This window comes from Mustela putorius, unplaced genomic scaffold (genome assembly GCF_011764305.1).
Source record: "Mustela putorius furo isolate JIRA1106 unplaced genomic scaffold, ASM1176430v1.1 tig00003927_pilon_pilon_pilon, whole genome shotgun sequence".
Lineage (NCBI taxonomy): Eukaryota > Metazoa > Chordata > Mammalia > Carnivora > Mustelidae > Mustela > Mustela putorius.
Window position 1 is genome coordinate 2905735 of NW_025422072.1, and position 24045 is coordinate 2929779.

Below are 24045 nucleotides of genomic sequence, written 5' to 3' on the forward strand. Positions count from 1 at the left end.
GAACTGCATAAAAATATGCTTACATTTGGCAAAAGAATTTATCTTCAGGCTAACAAAGTTGATAGAGCATGAACTAACTAAAATGCATTTAATTTCTTATTCTTCTAACTCCTCTTTAAAGATGGAGATGTTATCCACCTTGGAAAGCCATAGCAGGTTCAGATCTGTCAGATCCGAGACATCTTAATGCTGGGTGTGTGTGTGTGTGTGTGTGTGTGTGTGTGTGTGTGTGTGCATGCGTGTATATATGGTGATTCTACTATATTTATTTAGGACTCAACAATTTTTTTCAATAAAATTAGTACCTTTCCTTATGCATTAGATAATCTAACAATATTGATAACCATCAATCTCACAACTGAAGAAATCTTAAGTAACATGAAAAATGAAATTCTTTTCCTGGAAAAGCAAATTTGATATTTTTTAAAAGTAAGTAATTGCTATGCCTAAGCACTACAGACCCTAACTCTAGAGGTCATCACAATAAAGCTGTAAAGCCCCCCAAACCCGAACTAAGAATAGCATCTGAGTCATTAATGATATATGAGCTGGGTAAAACTGCAATTGGCTTTGCTAAATACAATTTGTAATTTCAGGATTCCATATTCTACCAACTATTTCTACTAGTTCCCAAGGGCCCTATTATATTTAACATACTTTAAATGCTATTTGTTAAAAAGCTTTTTAAAAGGACACATTTCATTTAGGAAATGTTAACAGGCTTTTCCCTAGACTCACTATAACTATTAATTCTCATTCTTCATTTTTTTCTACATGGTATATGAAACAGATAAAATTTGCACGTCATTACTGTTTTCTGAGCTCAGGAAAGTGTGGTGCGTATTTTTAATATAAGAAAATAGGTGAAAGTAGACTTGATATTAGAAATATATCTAAAATAGTTCAATTTTAAAGGCAGAAACAGTGATTATATACAGTTATAATAAAATTTCAGCTTGTTCTCATCAATTCCTATTTTCATGTTTAAGATGCATCTTTTCTCACATTTAACGAAGGTCAATATATTCCACTATAGACTCTTTGATGATCTCTTCAATGGAAATAAGCTAAAATTAATTTGTATGTAGCATATTTTTCTAAGATTGGTAATAAATACTAGGATACTCAACAAATCAGTTACAAATCCCTTCCCTCAGTGAGTAGTAAAGTATTTTACAAACTCTAATTTGGGCGATAAGCATTAGAAATTCAAAACAGGAGACCAAGGGCTGTATGTATTGTATGGAAGAAGTGTGAAAGGTGTTTATAAAATAAAGGGGAGAAATGAGGGATCCCACCACCCAGAGAAGCTCTGTTTTGTAGCTGTTCATTGGGCTAGCCTCTGAGGGCAGCTGGGCACTGCAAGCAAGGGGACAGTAGAAGCGTGTGAGAAGACTTGGCAATATTTTCTTCTCCAGCGTAAGCTTTTCTTCTTCCTCTCCTTCTCCCTCAGAATCCCTTTCAACAGATTTGTCTATTTTCTTTTGAATGGATGTCTTTTAGAGGGGAGATTATATTGTTTCGAAAATCTGCTCAACTCATATGCTCAAAATATTGAAAGACAGCATTTTGTTCTAAGTGACCTGTGATAATCATCTCATTCTTATGTTCTGACTTTTCCTGTCATTCCAACTGTCTAGCTGGTGCTTAATAAAATGTGTTGATGATAAACTCCAGTTTTCATAGATAAAAAGTAATATTCTGTACATGGTTTATCTCCTTTGTAAATTGACTGGCAGAATCCCCAGAAGAGAAGTTTGACTCAAAGTTTAAATCTGTTAATTTCAAATAGTTTGAATTAACATTAGTGAGACGGTTTCATCAACACTACTGTTGAGGTTACTCGGTTACTCTTTCTTCAACTTCTGAAAAAAATGTCCTTTAATTAATATGTTCTCTAAATTCTCAATAGTGACTTTATTTAGGAAAGTTTTGTTGATGTCCACTTACATAAGTGTTTTCTCCATAAGAAATATGATATTCACTCTGACATCGTATTGCTTTTTCTTTTTAGCAAAGAATTCTGGGAACTAGTAATAGAGATTACTATGTTTCACTGATGCTTACAACTGGTAGACATTATCATAATAATAAAAAACAAAAACATAAGTAAATAAATATTTTTAAACAAATTTTGAATGTACAAAAACATAAGTTCTTTCTCAAAAGCAATGTTAAAGGAATTCTCAGTGTTCAGTGCAGTGATGAGATTAGGTAGAGATGAGATTATTCTTAGTATAAAGGAGGTAGATTTTATAGAAATAAAACACATTCTTAAAATTAAATAGAACTGGTATGGTCACATTTGGCAAAGCAGAAAAAGATCCAATAGGTTAAGTATTAGTTGTAATGTTTAAAAGTCATTACTAAGAGGTTTGAGATTTTCATTAAACAATCTAGGAAGCCTGAAGCATCTTAGAAAAAAGTGGTTTGCAGGGAAGATAATTGTCACTTTTTTATAAAACCAAAATTGGTTTTCTTTTTGGAAACCAGAAATTATAAAATAGGAGAGAAAGCATGGGTTTTGTAAACCAAAGGATTTGAGTATAGATTCTGTTTTGCCATTCATTAAATTTATCAATTTGGGAAGATGACATTCTCTGCTTCTGTTATTTGTATGTAAATATCAGCTTCACAGAAATTTTGCAAGGAATTAAAAAAAAAAATCACCTGTGTAATGCAACACACGAGAGTGGCTCACTTTAATATAGGGAGAATCAAAGCATCATCAGCAGAGTCTTAATAGGAATCACTTTCCCTGTCCCTCCTCATCTGTGATTGAAGCATTTCAAGTGAATGTGTAAAGTATAAGAAATTTTAAATTTCTACAGAAGGAAGGAGCAAGATTTAAAGAATTCCAATTGTGGTTGGATGGATTCAAGAAAGGGTTCTTGTCATTCTGGAATGAGAGGTTTAGGTTTGGATTACTGGTGTACCCAGGTAGTTTTAAGAAGTCTTCCCTGATCCTGGACCCAGCACTATCAAATGCCATCCCACCCATTCTCCTACTCTGGGGTACTCAGAAGTTAATTACCTACCTTTGTATTATGTTTAGAACTTCTATTGCTGCATGCATTTTACACCTACGTATTTATGCGGCAGTCTCCCCCATCATGTGGTGAGACACGTTTTTATTCATCTTGGTCTCCTCTACTGCTTGACTCAGAGCCCAATAAAGATGTGAACATAGATAAACAATTTAATAATTATTATCCTAGATAAACTGAAGGGAATTTTATTACAGGCAAAAACATAGGGTAATCTGGCATTTTTTTAAACAAAATTCTACATTTTTATAAAACTTGTATTTCAAACTACATAGTCACCAGAAAAAGGGTTATCAAAAATGCATGCACATCACTTGGTATTTCCTGGCCTTTGTTTCCATATAATATATATATATATTCATGGAAATCACTTCATTTACAACCCTAAATAAAGTCTAGAAAAACGTGCTCTGAACAAGTGAGTGACCGTTAACCTTTTTTTAAAAGGTAAATACTATAAGCAACTCAATGCCACACAGGTTATACTTACATTAGCCAAATGAGCCAGTTCTATCTCCAGGAATGAATCCGTTGTTTTGGGTTCAGGCCTTATGGTGACCACGATGATTTTGGAATTGACGACAGTGTAATTTCTGAAACAGAATAATTTTGATTAAAAGGAGAAAGGATGGATGACAAGTATGAACTCCTACTGCTCGGTACATGTTGGGATGCATGTTAAATAAATAAAGATATCCTAATTTATCTTAAGGAAAACAGAGAAACTGGGCCAACAGATTTAAAGCATGATACTAACGAACTTCTCATGGAAAGCTATGGTTCATTTCTTCTTATAAACAAATCCTATCTAGAACTGGAGAAGTTTGGGGGGAGGGGAAGCTAGTGCTGACTGTACCCTTTTACAGGCAGGGAGGATGAAAGAGCAGCGGCACTGACGAGCTTTTGATTCCTTAGCTCTGATTCACCTCCAAGAGAGATGGATTGGGAATTCAAACGTTCAGGCAATCTTTAAATGAATATAATCCATGTATCTCAAGGTGGGCTTAACGGTTTTATTCTCCAGGAGATCCAGTATTCTTCTTGTAAAGTGCTATCTTGGCGTTTTTTAGACTATCTCAAAATTCATTAAGATGAATGATTGGGATGTGGTTCAGCATGAAAACAAGCAGAGTTGAAATATAAATAACTGCTGTTGCTAATCATTGACCATCATTCATTTCAGCAATAGAGACTTACAGGCCACTTCTTTATCTCAATATGCTTCATGTAAGGAATTCATTTGCCTTTTGAAATATCTTACCAATTACAGTTCACTCACAAAGAAGTTTTAAATATATTTACAAGATACAAAAATTATCCATAAACATAAACATAAAACGGAACCAACTCTTTCTTGTACATATTGGTTTTTACTTAACATGTATAAAATGCCACACATCACCTCTTATTTAGAGATTTAAAGTTTGATTATGCTTTTAGCTATATATATTTCTTCCATCCCTTCTTTTTGACTTGAAACAAACAAAAGAGCATGTCCTTCCACAGAACGAGTAATGAATGTACTGGGGCATTTGTAACAGGTATCAGAGATGAAGTAATTTAATTTTTCCCACTTTTTTTGTTACTTAAAGTGTTATTTATAGATAATAAAATTCACCAATTTTAAGTGGGCAGTTTAATGCTTTTAGTAATTGTATACTACCATACAAGCACCTCAAATCAAGACAGACAACTGATCCCTTACCCTGAAACACTTTTCTTGAGCTCATTGCATCTGTTCCCCTCCTGTTCCCAAGGTTCCAGGCAACAACGAACATGTTGCCACTATAATCATGCCTTTCCTAGAATTTCATTTAAATAGAATCAAACAGTACAAAGACCTTTGTGTTTGACTTAATTCACTTAGCATAATGTTTCTAAGATGCATCCATTTTGTTTCTCTTTATAGGTGAGTACTATTCCATGATATGGCTATAACACAGTTTATGACCCACTCATCAATTAAGTAAGTAACCTGTGGGTTACTTCTGATTTTTAACTTTTATGACTAGTACTATTCATATTTGGCTATTATGAATAATTGGTATACACACTTTCTACATAGACATGTGTTTTCATATGTTTTGGTATGGTATGTTAGGTATTTGGTAAATACCTAGGAGTAGAACTGCTTGATCATGTGGTTTCATGTTTAATTTTCTGCATAAATGTCACACTGTTTCCAGAAATGGCCATCCCATCAAAATTATATAATTTGAATATTGTAGAACAATGTTGAACTTCACATTCTTTGTGAAAATATTTTCTCTAATGGGATGGTCTTTGCCTGATATTTTACCAGAAAAAAAAAAAATGCTGACTCTGCCACCACGAAGAATTTACTATATTTAGTAATACAGGAACTATAAACATATTTTGTGTTGGATAACGTTTTTTATGTTCTCTCTCTCTGTGTATTCAGTAATGTCAAGTAACAGGTACTTAAACACTCACGAGGCTTCATGGTATCTGGCCTAACAGTAAAAAGTAAAGAACAACTAAGTAATTAGACTTTATAAATTGGACTTTATATTTTTTAGGGGAAGATATCTGCAAACAGAGAGGGCTGGTTAACTGTACTTTATTTCATTTAATACTAATTGAAGGTCAGTTGCATTGAGAATGATATGAGATAAGCTCTAAATGCGAAGTTCCCTTTGCAAATTTATTGTTCCCTATTTCTCTGAGTAAAAGTGTTCAGGGGATCAGGAGAGAATAGATAGAATTAACAAAGCTGTGAGGTGATGCTGGGCAATTAATTATATTAACAGATATATTAGCAGATTAGCAGGATTCTCAGAGAATGACAAGGTGTATATAACTCTGGGTTGAGAATGTTTGTCTGTTGCCACCAAAAAAAATTATGGAGGTTCCCCCCAGGGAACAGTCCTGAGCATATAGATGCAAGTTTCTTTCCCAAATTAGCCTAAATAGGTTTGATTTCTGGTTTGGTTACCTCGAAATAAAAATACTTACATGTCATTTTAATTCCTTTTGCCTCTTTATTCTGGTTCTATTTATAATCTCATTTCTTTGCTATAAATAAAACCCAGGTTAATTTAGCTCAATTGCTAAGTTTAATTTCATAAATGTTAGTTAAATTTGATGGTATACAAACATTTTATATTGTTTTAAAGTTGTCTAAGTGGTTCATTTACTGGAAAATACAGATGTGAGTATTCCAAACAGGAATTTATTATTCTGTCAAGACATTTATGAAGTTCTGTTTGTGTGTTTGGGCATGTGGGAATTCTGATCCTGGGAAACTGGGGTATAGAAAGCAAAGGGGCTAAGACGAGCAGCCTTCTGTAAGGTATGTTATTCTGGATCAGTTTTGCCAGCTTTTCATCTGGCCTTGTGGAGATGACCCCTAGAAGACAAAGCCCACCTTATGACTTCTGCTGTGTGTGTGAACTTATTTAGAATTCAACTGGGAAAGGATGCATGCCAATATAATTATGCAGATGGATGTTCTCATCACATTCATGTGAGTACTCTCCCCCACCTTGTCCTACTACTATGTAACGGTCTCTAGCACAACATCTATTAATGATATGTATGTCTCCTTCTACACGATTATAAGTCCAATGAGGGCAAGATTTGTATCTAGCATTTATATATCCTCATTTGCATTATGCTTCACACATTTTAGTGCTAACACTTGTTTAAATATCATATTAAATAAACATATAATAAACAAAAATATCAAACTTTGGATCAAGTTGGATTAAAATGTAATGCCATTATCATGGCATTAAAATGCTTAATGAAGGAAAAATAAGCAAATTTACACTGTGCAGTGGGTCCCTTTTTAAAAAGTGTACAGCGGGGGCGCCTGGGTGGCTCAATGGGTTAAGCCTCTGCCTTCAGCTCAGGTCATGATCTCAGGGTCCTGGGATCGAGCCCCATATCGGGCTCTCTGCTCAGCAGGGAGCCTGCCTCGCCTTCTCTCTCTGCCTACCTCTCTGCCTACTTGTGATCTCTCTCTTCCTGTCAAATAAATAAATAAAATCTTAAAAAAATAATAAAAAAATAAAAAGTGTACAGCGTGTGAAATTATCTTTAATTTATTCCATCAATTTATTCTAATCTGCATAAGTGAGTAGCTGGCTCCTTATGTGCCATGTCAGGCTTTGTGATCTACTAATGCTTCCTGGCTGGGTACACATGTATATTCACTGCTAGGAAGGCAACTCTTATAGCCAAATGGATTTCATGACTAAAATAATAAAGTTCTTTTCTGTTCTTGAGATTTGTGCTAGTTGGTTTGGCTAAAACATTTAAGAATGTGTAGAGTTATTCATTCAAAGGAGACCCAAATTATTGGGTTATCAAAATTGCTATTATAATACTATATTATATATTATATACTTTATAATATAGAATATATTGTTATAATATATAATATTATTATAACACAATTGTTAGTCAATTATTACAAAGGCTTAAGGCACTTCATGTATATAAACCATATCTTAAAGAGAGTAAAAAAGTGACTATAAAATGGAATGTAGCTGTTTACAAGAGACTCACTTTAGGTATAAGAACATACACAGGCTGAAAGTGAAAGATGGAAAATGATGGCCATTCAAATGGTAACCAAAGGAAAACAAAGTTGGCCATATTTGTTATAGACAACTGGACTTTAAATAAAAAAAACATAATAAGAGACAAAGAAGACCATTAAATACTGTTAAATGGACCAATTCACCAGGGAGATATAACAGTTATAAACATATACACATCTAACAGCAGAGCACTGAAATATATGAAGCAAATGTTGACAGAATGAAAGAGAAGAATTGACAGTAACACAAATATAGTAGATTTCAATTCAATAGCCCACTTTCAAAATGGATAAATCAACCACATAATACAGCAATAAGAAATAAAGAACATGAACAACACTAAGGAGCAGCTGGATCTAACAGATATACAAAGAACACCCTGCCCAACAACAGCAGCATATACATTCTTCTCAAGTGCATATAGAGTATTCTCCAGGATAAATCACAGGTGATGCCACAAAAAGAGTCTTAACAAATTTAAGAAGATTGAAATCATTCTAACTATCTGTTCTGACCACAGTGGAATGAAGCTAGAAATCAAAGACAAAAAAGAAGAAAACCTGGAAAATTCACAAATACGTGGAAATTAACTAAAATACTCTTGAACAATCAATGGACCAAAGGACAGATCACAAGAGAAACTAGAAATATCTTGAGACAAATGAAAATGAAAACACAACGTATCAAAACTAATGGGATACAGCAAAAGAACTAAGACAGAAATATATAGTGGTAAATGGTTCCATTTAAAAAGAAGAAAGATCTCAAGTCAACAACCTATTTTTTATATCTCACAGAACTAGGAAAAAAAAAAACTAAAACCAAAGTTAGTAAAAAGAAGAGAACAATAAAGATTAAAGCAGAAACAAATGAAATAGGGAATACAAAAATAATAGAAAATATCAACCAAAATAAGAATTAGTTGTTTGAAAAAAGAAATCAACAAAATTGGCCAACTCTTAACTCGACGAACTAATAAAAAAGAGAAAACGAAAATAACAAAACCAGAAATGAAGAGAGGAGACCTTACAACTTATGCCACAGAAATAAAAATGATTACAATAGACTGTTATAAAACAACTACTATCTAGTTCCAATGAACTAGATAACTTAATTGAAATTCCTGTTAACATAAAAGCTACCAAGACTAAGATTCAAGAAGAAATTAAAAAATGGAACAGACCTATAACTGGTAGAGATCGAATCTGTGATCAAAACCTTCGACAAAGCAGGAAAAAATATACAATGGAAAAAAGACAGTCTCTTCAATAAATGGTGCTGGGAAAACTGGGCAGCTGTATGTAGAATAATGAAACTCAACCATTCTCTTACACCGTACACAAAGATAAACTCAAAATGGATAAAAGACCTCAACTTGAGACAGGAATCCATCAGAATCCTAGAGGAGAACATAGGCAGTAATCTCTTCGATATCAGCCACAGCAACTTCTTTCAAGATATGTCTCCAAAGACAAAGGAAACAAAAGCGAAAATAAACTTTTGGGACTTCATCAAAATCAAAAGCTTCTGCACAGCAAAGGAAACAGTCAAAAAAACAAAGAGGTGGGACGCCTGGGTGGCTCAGTTGGTTAAGCAGCTGCCTTCGGCTCAGGTCATGATCCCAGCGTCCTGGGATCGAGTCCCACATCGGGCTCCTTGCTCCGCAGGGAGCCTGCTTCTCCCTCTGACTCTGCCTTCCACTCTGTCTGCCTGTGCTCGCTCTCGCTCGCTCTCTCTCTGACAAATAAATAAATAAAATCTTAAAAAAAAAAAAAAAAAAAAAAACAAAGAGGCAACCCACGGAATGGGAGAAGATATTTGCAAATGACAGTACAGACAAAAGGTTGATATCCAGGATCTATAATGAACTCCTCAAACTCAACACACACAAAACAGACAATCATATCAAAAAATGGGCAGAAGATATGAACAGAGACTTCTCCAATGAAGACATACAAATGGCTATCAGACACATGAAAAAATGTTCATCATCACTAGCCATCAGGGAGATTCAAATTAAAACCACAATGAGATATCACTTTACACCAGTTAGAATGGCCAAAATTAACAAGACAGGAAACAACATGTGTTGGAGGGGATGTGGAGAAAGGAGAACCCTCTTACACTGTTGGTGGGAATGCAAGTTGGTGCTGCCTCTTTGGAGAACAGTGTGGAGATTCCTCAAGAAATTAAAAATAGAACTTCCCTATGACCCTGCAATTGCACTCCTGGGTATTTACCCCAAAGATACAGATGTCGTGAAAAGAAGGGCCATCTGGACCCCAATGTTTATAGCAGCAATGGCCACGGTCGCCAAACTGGGGAAAGAACCAAGATGCCTTTCAACAGACAAATGGATAAGGAAGATGTGGTCCATATACAGTATGGAGTATTATGCCTCCATCAGAAAGGATGAATACCCAACTTTGGTAGCAACATGGACGGGACTGGAAGAGATTATGCTGAGTGAAATAAGTCAAGCAGAGAGAGTCAATTATCTCATGGTTTCACTTATTTGTGGAGCATAACAAATAGCATGGAGGAGATGGGGAGTTAGAGAGGAGAAGGGAGTTGGGGGAAATTGGAATGGGAGGTGAACCATGAGAGACTATGGACTCTAAAAAGCAATCTGAGGGGAATGAAGTGGCGGGGGGGTGGGAGGTTGGGGTACCAGGTGGTGGGTATTATAGAGGGCACAGATTGCATAGAGCACTGGGTGTGGTGAAAAAATAATGAATACTGTTATGCTGAAAATAAATAAAAAATAAATTAAATAAAAAAACAAAAAAACCTTCCAACAAAGAAAAGCCCAAGAATAGATGGTTTTGCTGGAACAATTCCATCAAACATGTAAAGAAGAATTAACACCAATTCTTCTCAAACTTTTCCAAAACATTGAAGAGGAGGACATACTTCCAAACTCACTTTATGAGACTGTCCTACCAAAATCAGAAAAAGATACAAGAGGTGAAAACTACAAACTACAGAGCAATATTTCTGATGAAAAGAGATGCAAAAAACAAACAAACGAACAAAAAACTTAACAAAATACTAGCAAATCAAATTCACCAACACATTAAAAATATCATACAACATGATCAAGTGGGAATTATTTCTGAGATGCAAGGATGGTTCAACATACGAAAATCAAATTAACATACCACATTAACTGAACACAGGACAAAACAACACAATCATTTCAATTGATGCAGAAACAACATTTGAAAAAAATTCATCTTTTTGGGATAAAAACTCTTAACAAATTAGGCATAGAGGGAATGTATCTCAACATAGTAAGAACCATATACGAAAAACCCACAGCTAACATTTATACTCAATAGTGAAAAACTGAAAGTGTTCACTATTAGATCAGGAATGAGGAAAGGATGCCATCTATTGACACTTTTATTCAACACAGTATTGCATTCTTAACCAAAGCAATCAGGCAAGAAAGAGAAATAGAGGGCAACCAAATGGCAAAGGGGAAGCAAAATTATCTCTATTCAAGGTGAAACGATCTTATAGGTAGAAAACCTTAAATATTCCACAAAAAACCTTGTCAGAACTAATAAACAAATTTAGCAAAGTTACAGGATACAACATTTACACTTAAAAATCAGTTGCATTTCTATACACTAACAAATAATCAAAAAAGTAAATTAAGAGTAAAAATCAATTTATAACAGAATCAAAAAGAATAAAATATTTAAGAATGAACATAAGGAAGTGAAAGAATTTTAAGCTGAAATCAAACAAACAGATTTTCTGCTGACAGAAAATCAAAGAAGACACAAATCAATGGAATGATGTCTCATGTTCAAGAATTTGAAGACTTTTTTTTTTTAAAACTACCCTCCAAAATTATTGTATCTATACTAATGCTAAACTTCAAGGGAACAACTTTGCTCAATAGACAGAAAGATGTTGCATAATGGTAAAATGATCAATTCATCAGAAAAGTAAAATAATCCTAAATCTGTGTTCATCTAAATAAAACTTGGTTAAATTAAAAAAAAAAGAATTTGAAGACTTAATATTGTTAAAATGTTTGAACTATCCAAAGCAATCTAAAGATCAATGCAATTCCTAACAAAAGTCAAAATGACACTTTTTTTGCAAAAATAGAAAAAAATACTGAAATTCATATGGATTATCAAAACACTCTGAATAGTCAAAACAATCTTTGCAAAGTATGACAAAGCTAGAGGTCTCATGTTTCCTTATTTCAAATACAAAGCTACAATAAGCCAAAACAATATGGTACTGGAATAAAGACAAGTGATAGATAAACCAACTGAACAGAACAGAAAGCCCAGAAATAAACCCTCTCATATGGGCTCAAATTATCTTTGACAATGGTGCCAAGGCTACACACAATGGGGAAAAGATAATCTGTTGAACAATTGATGCTGGAAAACTGGACATCCACATGCAAAGAATGGAACTGGACCCTTACATCATGCTATATAAGAAAATTAACTCAAATAGATTAAAGATCCAAACATAAGACTTGAAACTATAAAACTCTTAGGAGAAAACATAGAAAAAGCTTTATGACATTGAATCTGGCAATGATTGCTTTGCTATGATACCAAAAGTATAGGCAACAAAAGCTCAACTAAACAAAGCGTACCTCATCAAACTTAAAAACTTATGTGCAGTAAACAATCAACAGAGTGAAAAGGCAATCTATGGGATAAGACAGAATATTTATAAGCCATATATCGGTAAGAAGGTTAATATTGAGAATATATAAAGAAATCCTAAAACTTAACAACAAAAACAAACAATAGAGGGCGCCTGGGTGGCTCAGTGGGTTAAAGCCTGGGCTTTCCGCTCGGGTCATGGTCTCAGGGTTCTGGAATCGAGCCCGGCATTGGGCTCTCTGCTCAGCAGGGAGCCTGCTTCCTCCTCTCTCTCTCTCTGCCTGCCTCTCTGCCTACTTGTGATCTCTGTCTGTCAAATAAATAAATAAAATCTTTAAACAAACAAACAATAGGATTTAAAAAATGGGCAAAAGACTTAGACATCTCTCTAAATATGACATAGAGATGGCCAACGCATATATGAAAAGATGCTCAACATCACTAATCATCAGGGAAATGCAACTCAAAACCACATTAAGATATTTCATACCTGTTAGGATGGCTACTATCCAAACAAACATACCAAAACAACTTAAAAAAAACCCAGAAAATAATAAGTGTTGACATTGTTGTGGAGAAATTGGAAGCCTTGGGCACTATTGGTGGGAATGTAAAATGCTATGGAAAACAGTATGAAGATTCTTCAAAAAATGAAAAATAGAATTAGCATATGATGCAGAAATCTACTTCTGGATGTATATCCAAAAGAAGTGAAAACAGAATTTCAAAAAGACATTTGCACACCCTTGTTTATTACAGCACTATTCATGATAGCCAAAAAGTGGAAGCACCCTAAATATCTATTAATAGATCATAAAGAAAATATGGTATATACAGATTGTGGAATACTATGCAGCCAAAAAAGAAGAAAATTCTGTCCTATGCTCTAACAAAGATGAACATTGAAAACATTATGCTAAATGAAACCAGTCTCTCTCTCTCTCTCTCTCTCTCTCTCACACACACACACACACACACACACACACACACAAGTAATGCAGGATTCCACTAATATGAGGTACCTAAAGTAGTCAAATTTTAGAAATAGAAAAATCTCCAGAGGCTAGGAGGAGGTGCAAAAAAAAAAAAAGGGTATTGTTGTTCATGAGTATACAGTTTCAATTTTGCAAGATGAAAAAGTTCTAGAAATTTGCTGCACAATAAGGCACACTACTCTTCTGTGCATCTTAAGATGGGTAAATTTCATGATATGTGTTTTTTACCCACATTAAAGGAAATGCACTGCAGTGTTACAAATAAACATCAGTGGAGAGGACTGCGGAACTTATTGTGCAAATAAAGTATAATCAGATAAGGTACAGTAAAGAGGTGTTAATGGTTTAATAAAAATTATTAAAATTATTATAGCCTCTTTCCATTTTTAGAATTAAAGTTCATGTAGCTTCTAAATTGAGAGTTTTCATAACTGTTTAAAACCAGCTCCTCAATTTAAATAAAACCAAAACAAAATAGATGACTTCATATATACTAGGAACTGGGATTTCATCAAAATATTAAGTTAAATATATTTATTTTTAAAACTAAAATCAGCTGATGGCTTCTAAAAGTAGAATGGGGCTAATTTAGAACTTTAAGATGAATTAGAATTTTAGGTAGGTTTACTAAGGGATGTAACACCTAGAACTACGAAGAAGCTAAGTGATAAGAGACTTAAATTCACTTTCCAAAGGTATGGCCAAATTAAACTCAGATTTTTATAAGTAATATACTGAATGAATAATAATATTTCATAATATTAGTTATGCAAATTTGTTATGCCCATAGATAATTGTAATTTCTAGTGTCCTCATAATAGGACATTATAAAAAGATACAGGATATCACAAAACTACAAAATGTCACTGGAAACTCGAAATGAAGAGGCAAGATCCAAGGGTTAGGTCCTGAAACTGAAGAACAGGTGCTCTTTAAAGGACTCAACAATTTCAGGTTGATTGCCTTCAGAATGTATAGGTTTAAAAGTAATTATGTTTTCATTTTTTGATTATTTCTAATATGATTTAGTTCAATTGCTTTTCCCATTTGCTGTAATTCCTATAACATATGAACTCAAATGAGTACCATTTTCTAAATATGAAAAAAATTCCATGTCATTTATCTTTATTAGGTTGGTGCACCTGACAGCAAATTTATGGGGCTTTTGCATTATTGGAATTTTTTTTTTCCTTTTCAAAAGATAATTTTCAAACCACGACTATCTTGTGAGAACATAGCTCCTTTTTGGTTCATCTGTATTTTTCCTTGCATTTAATATTATAGTGGAATTTGCATATAATTTTCATTAGATCTTTTACAATGTCATGAATGTTAATAGCTACATTAAAATGCTCTTTTTTTCCTTTTTTTTTAAAAACATGACTATATCTTCCACATGTCCTACAGGAAAACTATACAGTACTCCTATACTCAAAAGTATTGTGATTTCATATAAAACTGGAATCTATTAAATGAATCAGAAAATGGACTGCTGACAACTGCTTCTTATGGATACACTTTTATCCCCCTTAGAGATAATTTCTGTACCATAAATTCCTAGAAGTGGCTGCATCAATGACAATGCATTTTTAAAGCCTCTTGATATTGCCAAAGTGTCCTTCTAAAAGGTTATTACAGTTAAAAATCCTTCCGAGTGGTTTGGGAGCATCTCAGCCAGTGAGAGGTTGCTAGTTTCTTGACTTGTTGGGGATGTGTGCTGAAGGCTTTGCCTCTCCCAAAAGATCCTCTGGCCCCTGCTGGCCAGCCTTCATCCCTAAAATGGTCATGAGGGGCTGGGAAGAGTGATAGCATCCTGCCCTGATGTCAGTAGCTTGGGTTGGGGCCACCAATTTGAACCCCAAGTATCCTTGAGTTTGTTCATACCTGGTCACCTTCTCCTTGGCCTTAGGAGATTTTAGGCTTAAGAGCAATATGTATTCACACTAACACTGAAGTGCATTGTTTGTACTGCTCGAAGGAATGGATACTAGCACGACAGAGGAAGCAAGACAGCAGAACTCTCCTAGGTTTGGCAGAGAAGACTTGAGTTGGATTAGAACTCCGTCATCTACTGGATACATAATCTTGGGTAGGTCACTGAACTAAGAAGGTGGTCAGTCTCTCATGTGAAAAATTAGAATTCTAATTCTAACCTTTAAAGGACCTTGCAGCACTAATATCCTGGTTCTATGCTTTTTGACTATTGAAAACTATTCTAAGAGGGATAAAAGTGGAAGGCTGAGAACAGCACATATTTAGTTTGGACTTATGTAGAGCACTTCAGTTGAAGTGACAATCTGAATATACCTAATTGTAAAAGGGAAGACAATAAAACAGCAAAATAAAAATTGGAGCTCAAACAATACTTGCATGCATATTAGGGCAAGAGAAGAAAAGAAATCTCTACAGGAAAGAGTCAACATGCGAAGTTATTTCTGCCTATGTATGAAGGGAAATTTCTAAATTATATCTATCCAAACATTATATTAAGTTCTCCTTCCTAGTCCCCATGAGAGAAATTATGCGAAGTATTGTTTTGAAAATGATTATATCAAAATATAAAATTTCTGGAAACTTACTAGCAAGCCTAACATTATTCAGTGTATGGGAAACTTGGCTCTAATTGTTTCAACAGACAATGAGTAAAATGATCACTCAGAAAAATGTGTCATGAAAATCTGGTAAATAACTAAACATAAAGAGCAAATCTGTGTATTTTTGCATGTTGAATTGAAAGATATACCTTTTTCTACTGGTTCCATTCACATAGTCTAATTAATAAGTAAAACAATAAGATATATGTATTTTATTCCTCTGTACTTATATGGCATGTACACTAAATTTCTATGTACCTTATTATCTTATAAAAATGGCTTGAGTAGACTATTCTATCAGATAAGACAATTAATTATTCCAGTACATTTCTTGAACCCTTATTACTTACTAAGCACTGTTCTGGAGTTTCAACAGAAGGGAAGATTTAAAAGAATTCAGACAGTAAAGTTAGCCAGGTTGCTGTTTAGTAAATATTTGTTCAGTGACTAAAACAAAGACATCACCTTTATCCTTTAAGAGACTTATTCTTATTTAACAGATCTATCATTGGTACAGTTACTAATTCAACTTTATGGAGTAGTTTTTTGATAAGAAGAAGAAGTTAAAAAACAAGCCTGAGAATGCTTAGTTACATTATTTTACTATATAAAATAAAAGGAAGTGAGAAGTAAATGCTTATTTTTCTCCTTTGGAATAGTACTTAAACATTTTATTCTGAGTGTTCCATTGTTATTATTTCTGGTCTAAATGTGAATATTGTTTCCATGTAGTCATTTACCTAATTACTTTATGCATAGAATGTATGAGTGGATACCCATATTCATAAACTTTATATGAAGATTGTTAAGGGCTTTAAGCAAAATAATACATCAGAACTGCACAATTCTACTTTACTACAATAAAGACAAGGAATTTTTGAAGTTGGAAAGAACCTTTGAGTTTAACTGTACAATACACACACAAAAAAGTCAATGACTTGCCCCCAAATTTGAATCTATTTGTGTCACAGGTGGTACTAGGGGAGCCACTGCTCTGGACTATTCCCTGCTTTATCCATTAAATCATTCCCAATATACCTATTAGTCTGCCCTAAATAAATTTTCAACACCCTTGACTTAAATTTATGGAACATGGGATAACCTGGCTAGGTGCGAGTGAATCCTATGATATTATGCAAAACAAGATTAATCATAATGCAACTTTGTTAGGCATGTGGGAGAAAAACTAATTCATAATCTGAAGTATTTTATGTTGAATATTTTGTTTGCATTCACTATATCCCTCAGCAGCAAATAGGGTGAATACTGCACACTGAGGTGTTTATTTATTTATTTAGTGCTTATATTTCAAGGCTGACCTGAAGGCAGACAATTTCTGAGTGACTGGATAAGTTTATAAATTCTTTGTTATGTGAGCTTAGAATTAAAATCCAAGTCCTCTGATTTTAAGTTAGTGTCTAATCTAGAGTTCTTGAAAGATTAGCTTCTTACAAATGAACCCCCTATGAAAATATGGGTCTAACTTGGAGTATCTGTGTATATTGGACTTCAACACATTTCTTTTCAAAGGAACAGCATACACAACGTTAGAGGATGTGTAAGTATAAATCTATTTTATCTGTAATTGTGCACACCAATGTGTTTTAACAAAACCAGTGGAAAAGTTCAGAGTAAACTCATTAGTTTTGAAAATCTGTTATTGGTAGAACAAAAGCAAACACAGACCAATTCAAATTCAGAAAGCCCAGATTCCATCCAGAGAAGAAGGGAATTAAAGAAAACTCAACTTTCCAGAGATGTCTCTTTGCTTGAAGGAGAGCCTGCGTTGCTGCTAGAGATTTACCGACTGTATTAATAATTTGCTGCACATGGAGAGATTTTCTCCAAAGAATCATGACTAGTCACTGCCGCTGCAGAAAACTTGGTTGCTTCATTGCAAGGCATTTTTTCTGCTGGACTGAACTCTAATTGTGTTTATTCTTGAGACTATTTGTTATGCTCCTGGTATAACTGTACACATCATTCACAGACTTTCCTCCCTAAAAACTTGAAGCTTTATTCATAAGGGTGTGAGTAAGAGCTCACTGCAAATGTGCCTATGTTTAACTAAAACAAAAAGCAAAAAAACTGGGTCTCCGTCATCCAGGAGTTGGGGTGGAGGAAACAGGTCTTCATGAGTGATATAGCATTGCTATCCAAGTAGGTGTGAATGATGTTTTCGGTGAGATCCGGGAAAGTAGTTAAGACAATAGAGCAAATACATTAACGTTTATAGAATTACTATGTGTACTTGTTTCTTTTTATGTCTGGGAGGGAAGAAATCAATGGATTTCTTCCAGAAATAGTCCTCTAATTCAACAACAGCATTTTTCTTAATGTAGCTATAATTGAATATTTATTTAGAGGCAAATTGAGATCCTGTGCAAGTGAAGAACAAAGCATGCATTCCCAGTCATCGTGGCATTCCTTTAATTTCATGTAAAGTTGATGAACAGTACCATTAAGTGCAAATAAAGAGAGAAGATAGATTAATTTTACAACAACCCATTCTACTACAGAGACTTGAATTTTTTCTTTTCCTGAATTTTTTTTTTTCCTTAGTCTTAAGGCAAGTCATGATTAATTACAAAAGAATTGCAGGGGTATAATCAGAGACCAAAATTGTCTTTTCTAGTTGTTTTGAAGTGCATAATATGCTAATAAGCTGTTCATTAAATGAGTATTCTCTAATTTAAGAAAAAGCCCTTTGTATTAACAAAGCTTGTTTGACTATTTTCATAGAATGAGCTAGAGTCACATTTTTGGAGTAATTTACAAAGATTATAACAGCTTATTACTTCGTAGCTTACCTCAAAGTGGGCAAAATTAGATCTAAGTTTTTGTACAGGACTGCTCCAAGAACAAATACTGATGATTCATCTGATTCTAGAAAAAATGAAATTAAAAATATTAGTGAAACTACAAGAAAAATACTGTCTCTAAAACTTTAATCTGCTCGTTATGAGGGGATTCCAGTACTTGCTGATGCAAAGCTGAGTAGAAGAAATGCCTTCCTAACCATGCATGGGGCAGATTAGCCCACACACTGTACATATTAACGGTAGCTCACTAATATGGGTCATGTGAGGTAACCTTCCTTCCCCAGGCTGAGACAGGAGGCTACTGTCGTTGCAGTTAAGGAGTTTCAATTCCCAACGATATGGGGAAAGAGAGATTATTTTCTTTTGGAGCTCTAAGCAGGAAGGTCAAAGTCGCCAAGGTAAAAAGGAAGACTATGATGTAGCTGTCAAAAGTAGCCATTCATTTGAGAGGCTGCTGAAGATGTTCTCAAAACTGAATTTTTTCTCAAATATGTTTTTATATACCACAATAATATCTACAAACCAAAGCAAAAGTGAGGAAGAAGTAAAAAACGCTGTGGAAAATGCAACACATTTCCATACCTAAAATTAAAATATTAGGCCACATATTTTACACTGAGATAAAACTGTCAATCCTGAAACTTAACCATGCGAAGCTCAGGTCTAGAATTTGCACTTGTATTTTTTTCCCCATTTTAATAGATCCATTCCTCCAATAAATTCAGATTTAAAAATCAAGTATCCGTTTTCTATATTTATAAAATTAGTTTACAATCATGATCGTAGACTGTTACCAAGTCGCTTGATGCCAGCAGATTTATATCTAGTGTACTCTTAAACCAACTTATTAGAAATATTTTGTTCAAAGCTCAAATTACTTCACATACTTACCTTTTGATGACACAGGAGTAAAAATGCTTTTTGGAATGACGACTCTATCTTCTGAGTTTCTTGCCCAGTCAACCATTCCCTTTCGTCCTTTCATTGGGAAGTTGATGTCTGTTAGAACAGAGGCTGCCGGAAGCTTCTGAATGCTAGCCACTAGTAGGAAAGAAGTAATAATGTTAACTAAGATCTTTCAGTGTAATCAAAATTGACCAAATTAAACCTTGAAGTATATTCAAAATAAAAATCTGAGCCAAAATTATATTTATCAGAACCACAAAACAGACTTATTTCCTATTATTGGACAACATTCATGAGGGTTGCCAATTTTTTTTACCTACAATCTAGGTTTCTGTTGCTTTCCATGAAGAATCAGGAACTGACGGTCAATGGAGTATATTCTGAGAGGACCAGCATGTGCTGCCACGGGTTGTTCATGGCTGACTCCCATTCCAATTGTCAGAAGTCCATACTGTATTTTTTGCTAAATATTTTGATTAACACACTTGGTCTAGAGGCAGAAATTTGCATTTAAATCTGAACTTTGTCTTCTGAACACATATTCTGCATTTACATCGGAATGTTATCTTTGGAGCAAATTTTTCATGGGTTAAAGGGGTTACCATGAAGGCATGGAAAGCAAAGCTGTATTGATTGGTCTTGGAAAGAAAACTGCCATAATCCTAATAATAAGAGCACCAGTAATGCCATAACCACAGAGCCCATATAATATGCCAAAAGAGTTATCAAATAGAGCAATAACACAAAACTTTGAAAACATCCACCACAATTGAACGTAATAAATGTATACTTTGGAGAATCTTATCTTTACTTGCAATAAGTATTTTAAATATATATTGAAAAAAATCATGAATGATGTTTGGTAATGCCTAAATGTATTTTTTGTTACATGTAACAATTACACACACACAGATATGTCATAAAACTACAATGATAAATACTTAAGTGCTTATTGATTATATACATTTCCAATTAAGAAGTGTAATTTGTATAACTTTTACATAGGTCCATACTTGTTCTACATTAAATCTTCAGGTGTCCCACGGAGGATTTAAACAGAAAGATAATGAATAAAACTATAAAAACTACTATAAAAGTAAGCTAAAGTAAGAAACCATTCAGCTCCTCATAAATGAATTTCACTCTGAAGAAACTTGTAATTTAAATCCAGAGAATGAAAATTAAGAATTTAACAATATTAGTTGTATAAATATATTGCATCACTGGCTTAGTTCCAAATTGAAATGGTTATGTATTATTGTACTTTACTAAAGCTCTTTCAGACTATTATAGACATCCATTATCAGCATAAGATGGAATTTCATATGGCCTGTAATTTGACATAATAAGCTTTAGAAAGGATTTTGTTTCTAAATGTTGAAGGAAAGAGGGTGCTGAGTAACACATACATTCATTATGGATGTTAAATGCTGTTTTTGGATAACAGCTATAATTATTTTAGTTTCTTTAATTTTCCAAACAATATAGTCTTTGTTGTACATAAATAACTCAGTTCACATGTGTCCTTGAAGGGTCCCAATCCTCCACTGCAGAAAGATGGACAGGTTATCTTAAGGGTCATATAAGCTTTATTCAAGCTGCAAAACTAAGTTCATCTGCTTCCAAATCCCTTGATTCTAACTTTGGCTTTTTTGGATGAAATTTATTTCACCCTTTGCTCCAACAACTGATGAAAAGAAATGATTTTTCTGACTGCCACACAACTGGTTTCTGTTGTAAAGGAAAATAAACAAGAGATAAATTGTTGGACCCTGAAGTCTAATAATTCATCTGTTTCTATATACCTTGGATAGAAAGCAAAAAATCAAATGAACAAAAAGAAGAAATAACAAGTGGAGGAAGCACATTCTGTACCAACTCTATCACTTTATCCTGGATAAATTCTAGTGTAATATTATACCCTTAAATAAACAATAATGATATAATTATACATGCTTGTATCTCCCATGATGGAATGCATTCATTCTTCAATTAAAGGCACATTAGTTATTAAGTTATGACTATATAGATTAGATTATAATTTTGAACATAGTCTAGATGAAAGAAATATAAAAGTCAATTGGGATAACTATTTTGTGCAAAAAGTCCTTTGAATTGCAGACTTGAGCATAAGGAGGACATAAAAACAAACACCTATTCCTTGATTTTAGTAGAAATGTAGTTCTTTTTTTTTTTAAGATTTTACTTGTTTAATTGACAGACAGAGATGACAAGTAGGCAGAGAAGCAGGCAGAGAGATAAAGGAGGAAACAGGCTCCCTGCTGAGCAGAGAGCCCGATGCGGGGCTGGATCTCAGGACCCTGGGATCATGACCCGAGCCCAGGCTTTAATCCACTGAGCCACCCAGGTGCCCCGAGAAATGTAGTTCTTAAAGTAAGATGATATTCTCAATAAATGCATTATCAAAAGGGATATGGCTTCATAGACTGATGAGACTCCAATGCTAGCCTTCAAATTAAGTATACATGGTTTTAAAATATGAAGTATTTAAAATTGTACATCTTAACCTTAAAGCTATCTAAGAAGATAGCTTAGATGACACTGTGGTTCTTCGTGACCCTGAGATGATTAACAAGAAAACCCATTTCCATTTAGCAAAAACAGTTTAAAGATGACCTTTATTTTCTCTTTTCAGTCCCTCTACCAGACACTTGGGCCAGTTCCAACCTCAATCCCTCCCCTCGTTCACCAGGTTTAACAATCCAAAACTCTTAAGTAAAACGTAGACGCAGTCTGTAGGGAACTGGGAAGCTTGGGTGTTAAGTGAATACCAAAGAGGTAAGATTAAAAATGAATGCTTTAAAGTATGCCAAGTTTATACAAATATGTGTCCAGTGCTGACAAAGGAACACAAATGCAAAGCATAAGTGCACAATCTCCATCCTCTGCTTCTGCAGTAATTGCTGCATTAAAACCAGTCATTGTGGGTGGTTAGACAATAGAGCATCTTTCCTCAAAAACTGAGAAAATGCCTTTCTTACAGAAGATTAAAGTGCTCAGAAGAAACCTTGGAGAACACAATGTGCCTGAACAAATAGGCACATCTTGAATGCTCCAAGAATTATCCTAAATTCACTGTATCGTGTTTTCATTACAACAACACTAGATTTGATTTCTTATGCAATAAAAATAGGTGACTCATCACTGATAAACCTTGGAGCAAAACCAGCTGCACTTTCATTTTGCAATTTTAAATCTTTCATTTTGAATTTGGATATGCGGCATAAAATTCCTTCTCATCAGAAAGGATAAGGAATTCCTGGAGTTAGATCTAAAGGCATATGGGCTGGGTTTTGTTTATTTTTGTTTTGCTTTCCATTCATCAAAGCAGCCAATGTGGAGCTTCTACCCTTGTTCCTGGAGAAAATCATTGAGGTTTTAGCACTTAACCTAATTGAGGTCCTGGAGAATGGCAGCTCTGTCATGTAATGTCATGTCGAGTAATGTGTGAATGGTCCACATACAAAAGTTGGAGTTAGTTCATTTGATGCATCAGTTGCTTCATGGACCAGAATGGAATGCACGTAGAAGGAAAAGACGAGAGAGCCAAGGGGCTTGCATGAATGCTAGAGAAATCAGCACAATGGGCAGATGAAGGCCAACAGAGGAAAATCACAGCTACCAGAATGGCTCAAGTGACTCTGGATCTGGGCCTGGGATTTAAATCTTGGTATTTTAGGGTAACCATAATGGCGTGTGGGTTTTTTTTGGGAGGGGCAGTTCCAGTTTACCTCCGCTGTTTTGGGTAATTGAGGTTATGCATTTAAAACTTTATATTGAATACATACACATAACCAAAGGCAAGACTTGCACTTAAAATAGAGCTGATCCTTTAGTACTTCAATGTGCCACCCAGGGAGCTGAGGGTTCCTTTTTACTCTCTCTTTCCTTCCTTCCTCCCTCTTTTCTTCCCATTCCCTCTTCTCCTCCTCCTCCATCTTCTTTTTCTTTTTTTCTCTCTCTCCTCCTTCCTCCCCCTCCACCCCGTCTTTCTGTGTGTCTTTCTCTTCAGCTCTCTCTCTCCCTTTCCTTTTTCCAATGGAATCTGCCAAACGGAAGAGGTTGGCTTCTCTGGTTATTTGAGAACCCAAAGTCAGCCAGGCTAAAATTCTCTACTGAAAGGGAAAATCACTGTATCCTCAATGACAATTCAGTATTACCACTGCAACCAAGGCCACAGTTTGCAAAGAGAACTTCAAAAGCACTACTTTTATGCAATGACCTAAGCGCTTAGCGCAGCAACTCACAGTCTATATAAATGAGTAGAGGAAATTCCCAAGCAAGGGCACCTTAGAATCACAAACAAAAGTAGAGGTGGATACAGAAATAGAAGTTTAAGAGATGCCTTAAGAGGGATATTGATGTTTCCAAAATATTTAAAGTTTGCATCATTTTTCATGTTGATTCAGAGAGAACAACGTACAAATTGGGTCTTGACTCAATATT

At 34.5% G+C, this 24045-nt stretch overlaps 1 protein-coding gene across 4 annotated transcripts in view; it reads right to left on the reverse strand.

The window, feature by feature from the left end:
- ADGRB3 (adhesion G protein-coupled receptor B3) overlaps positions 1–24045 on the reverse strand; it is a 726064-nt gene that overhangs the window by 300861 nt on the left and 401158 nt on the right. For all 4 annotated transcript variants that reach the window (XM_045069381.1, XM_045069382.1, XM_004769290.3 and 1 more), the window contains 3 exons: positions 19564–19713; positions 18661–18736; positions 3538–3640 (listed from right to left, as the gene is read on the reverse strand). In XM_045069381.1, the coding sequence (XP_044925316.1) occupies positions 3538–3640; positions 18661–18736; positions 19564–19713 (329 nt within the window). The remainder of the gene's footprint in view (positions 1–3537; positions 3641–18660; positions 18737–19563; positions 19714–24045) is intronic.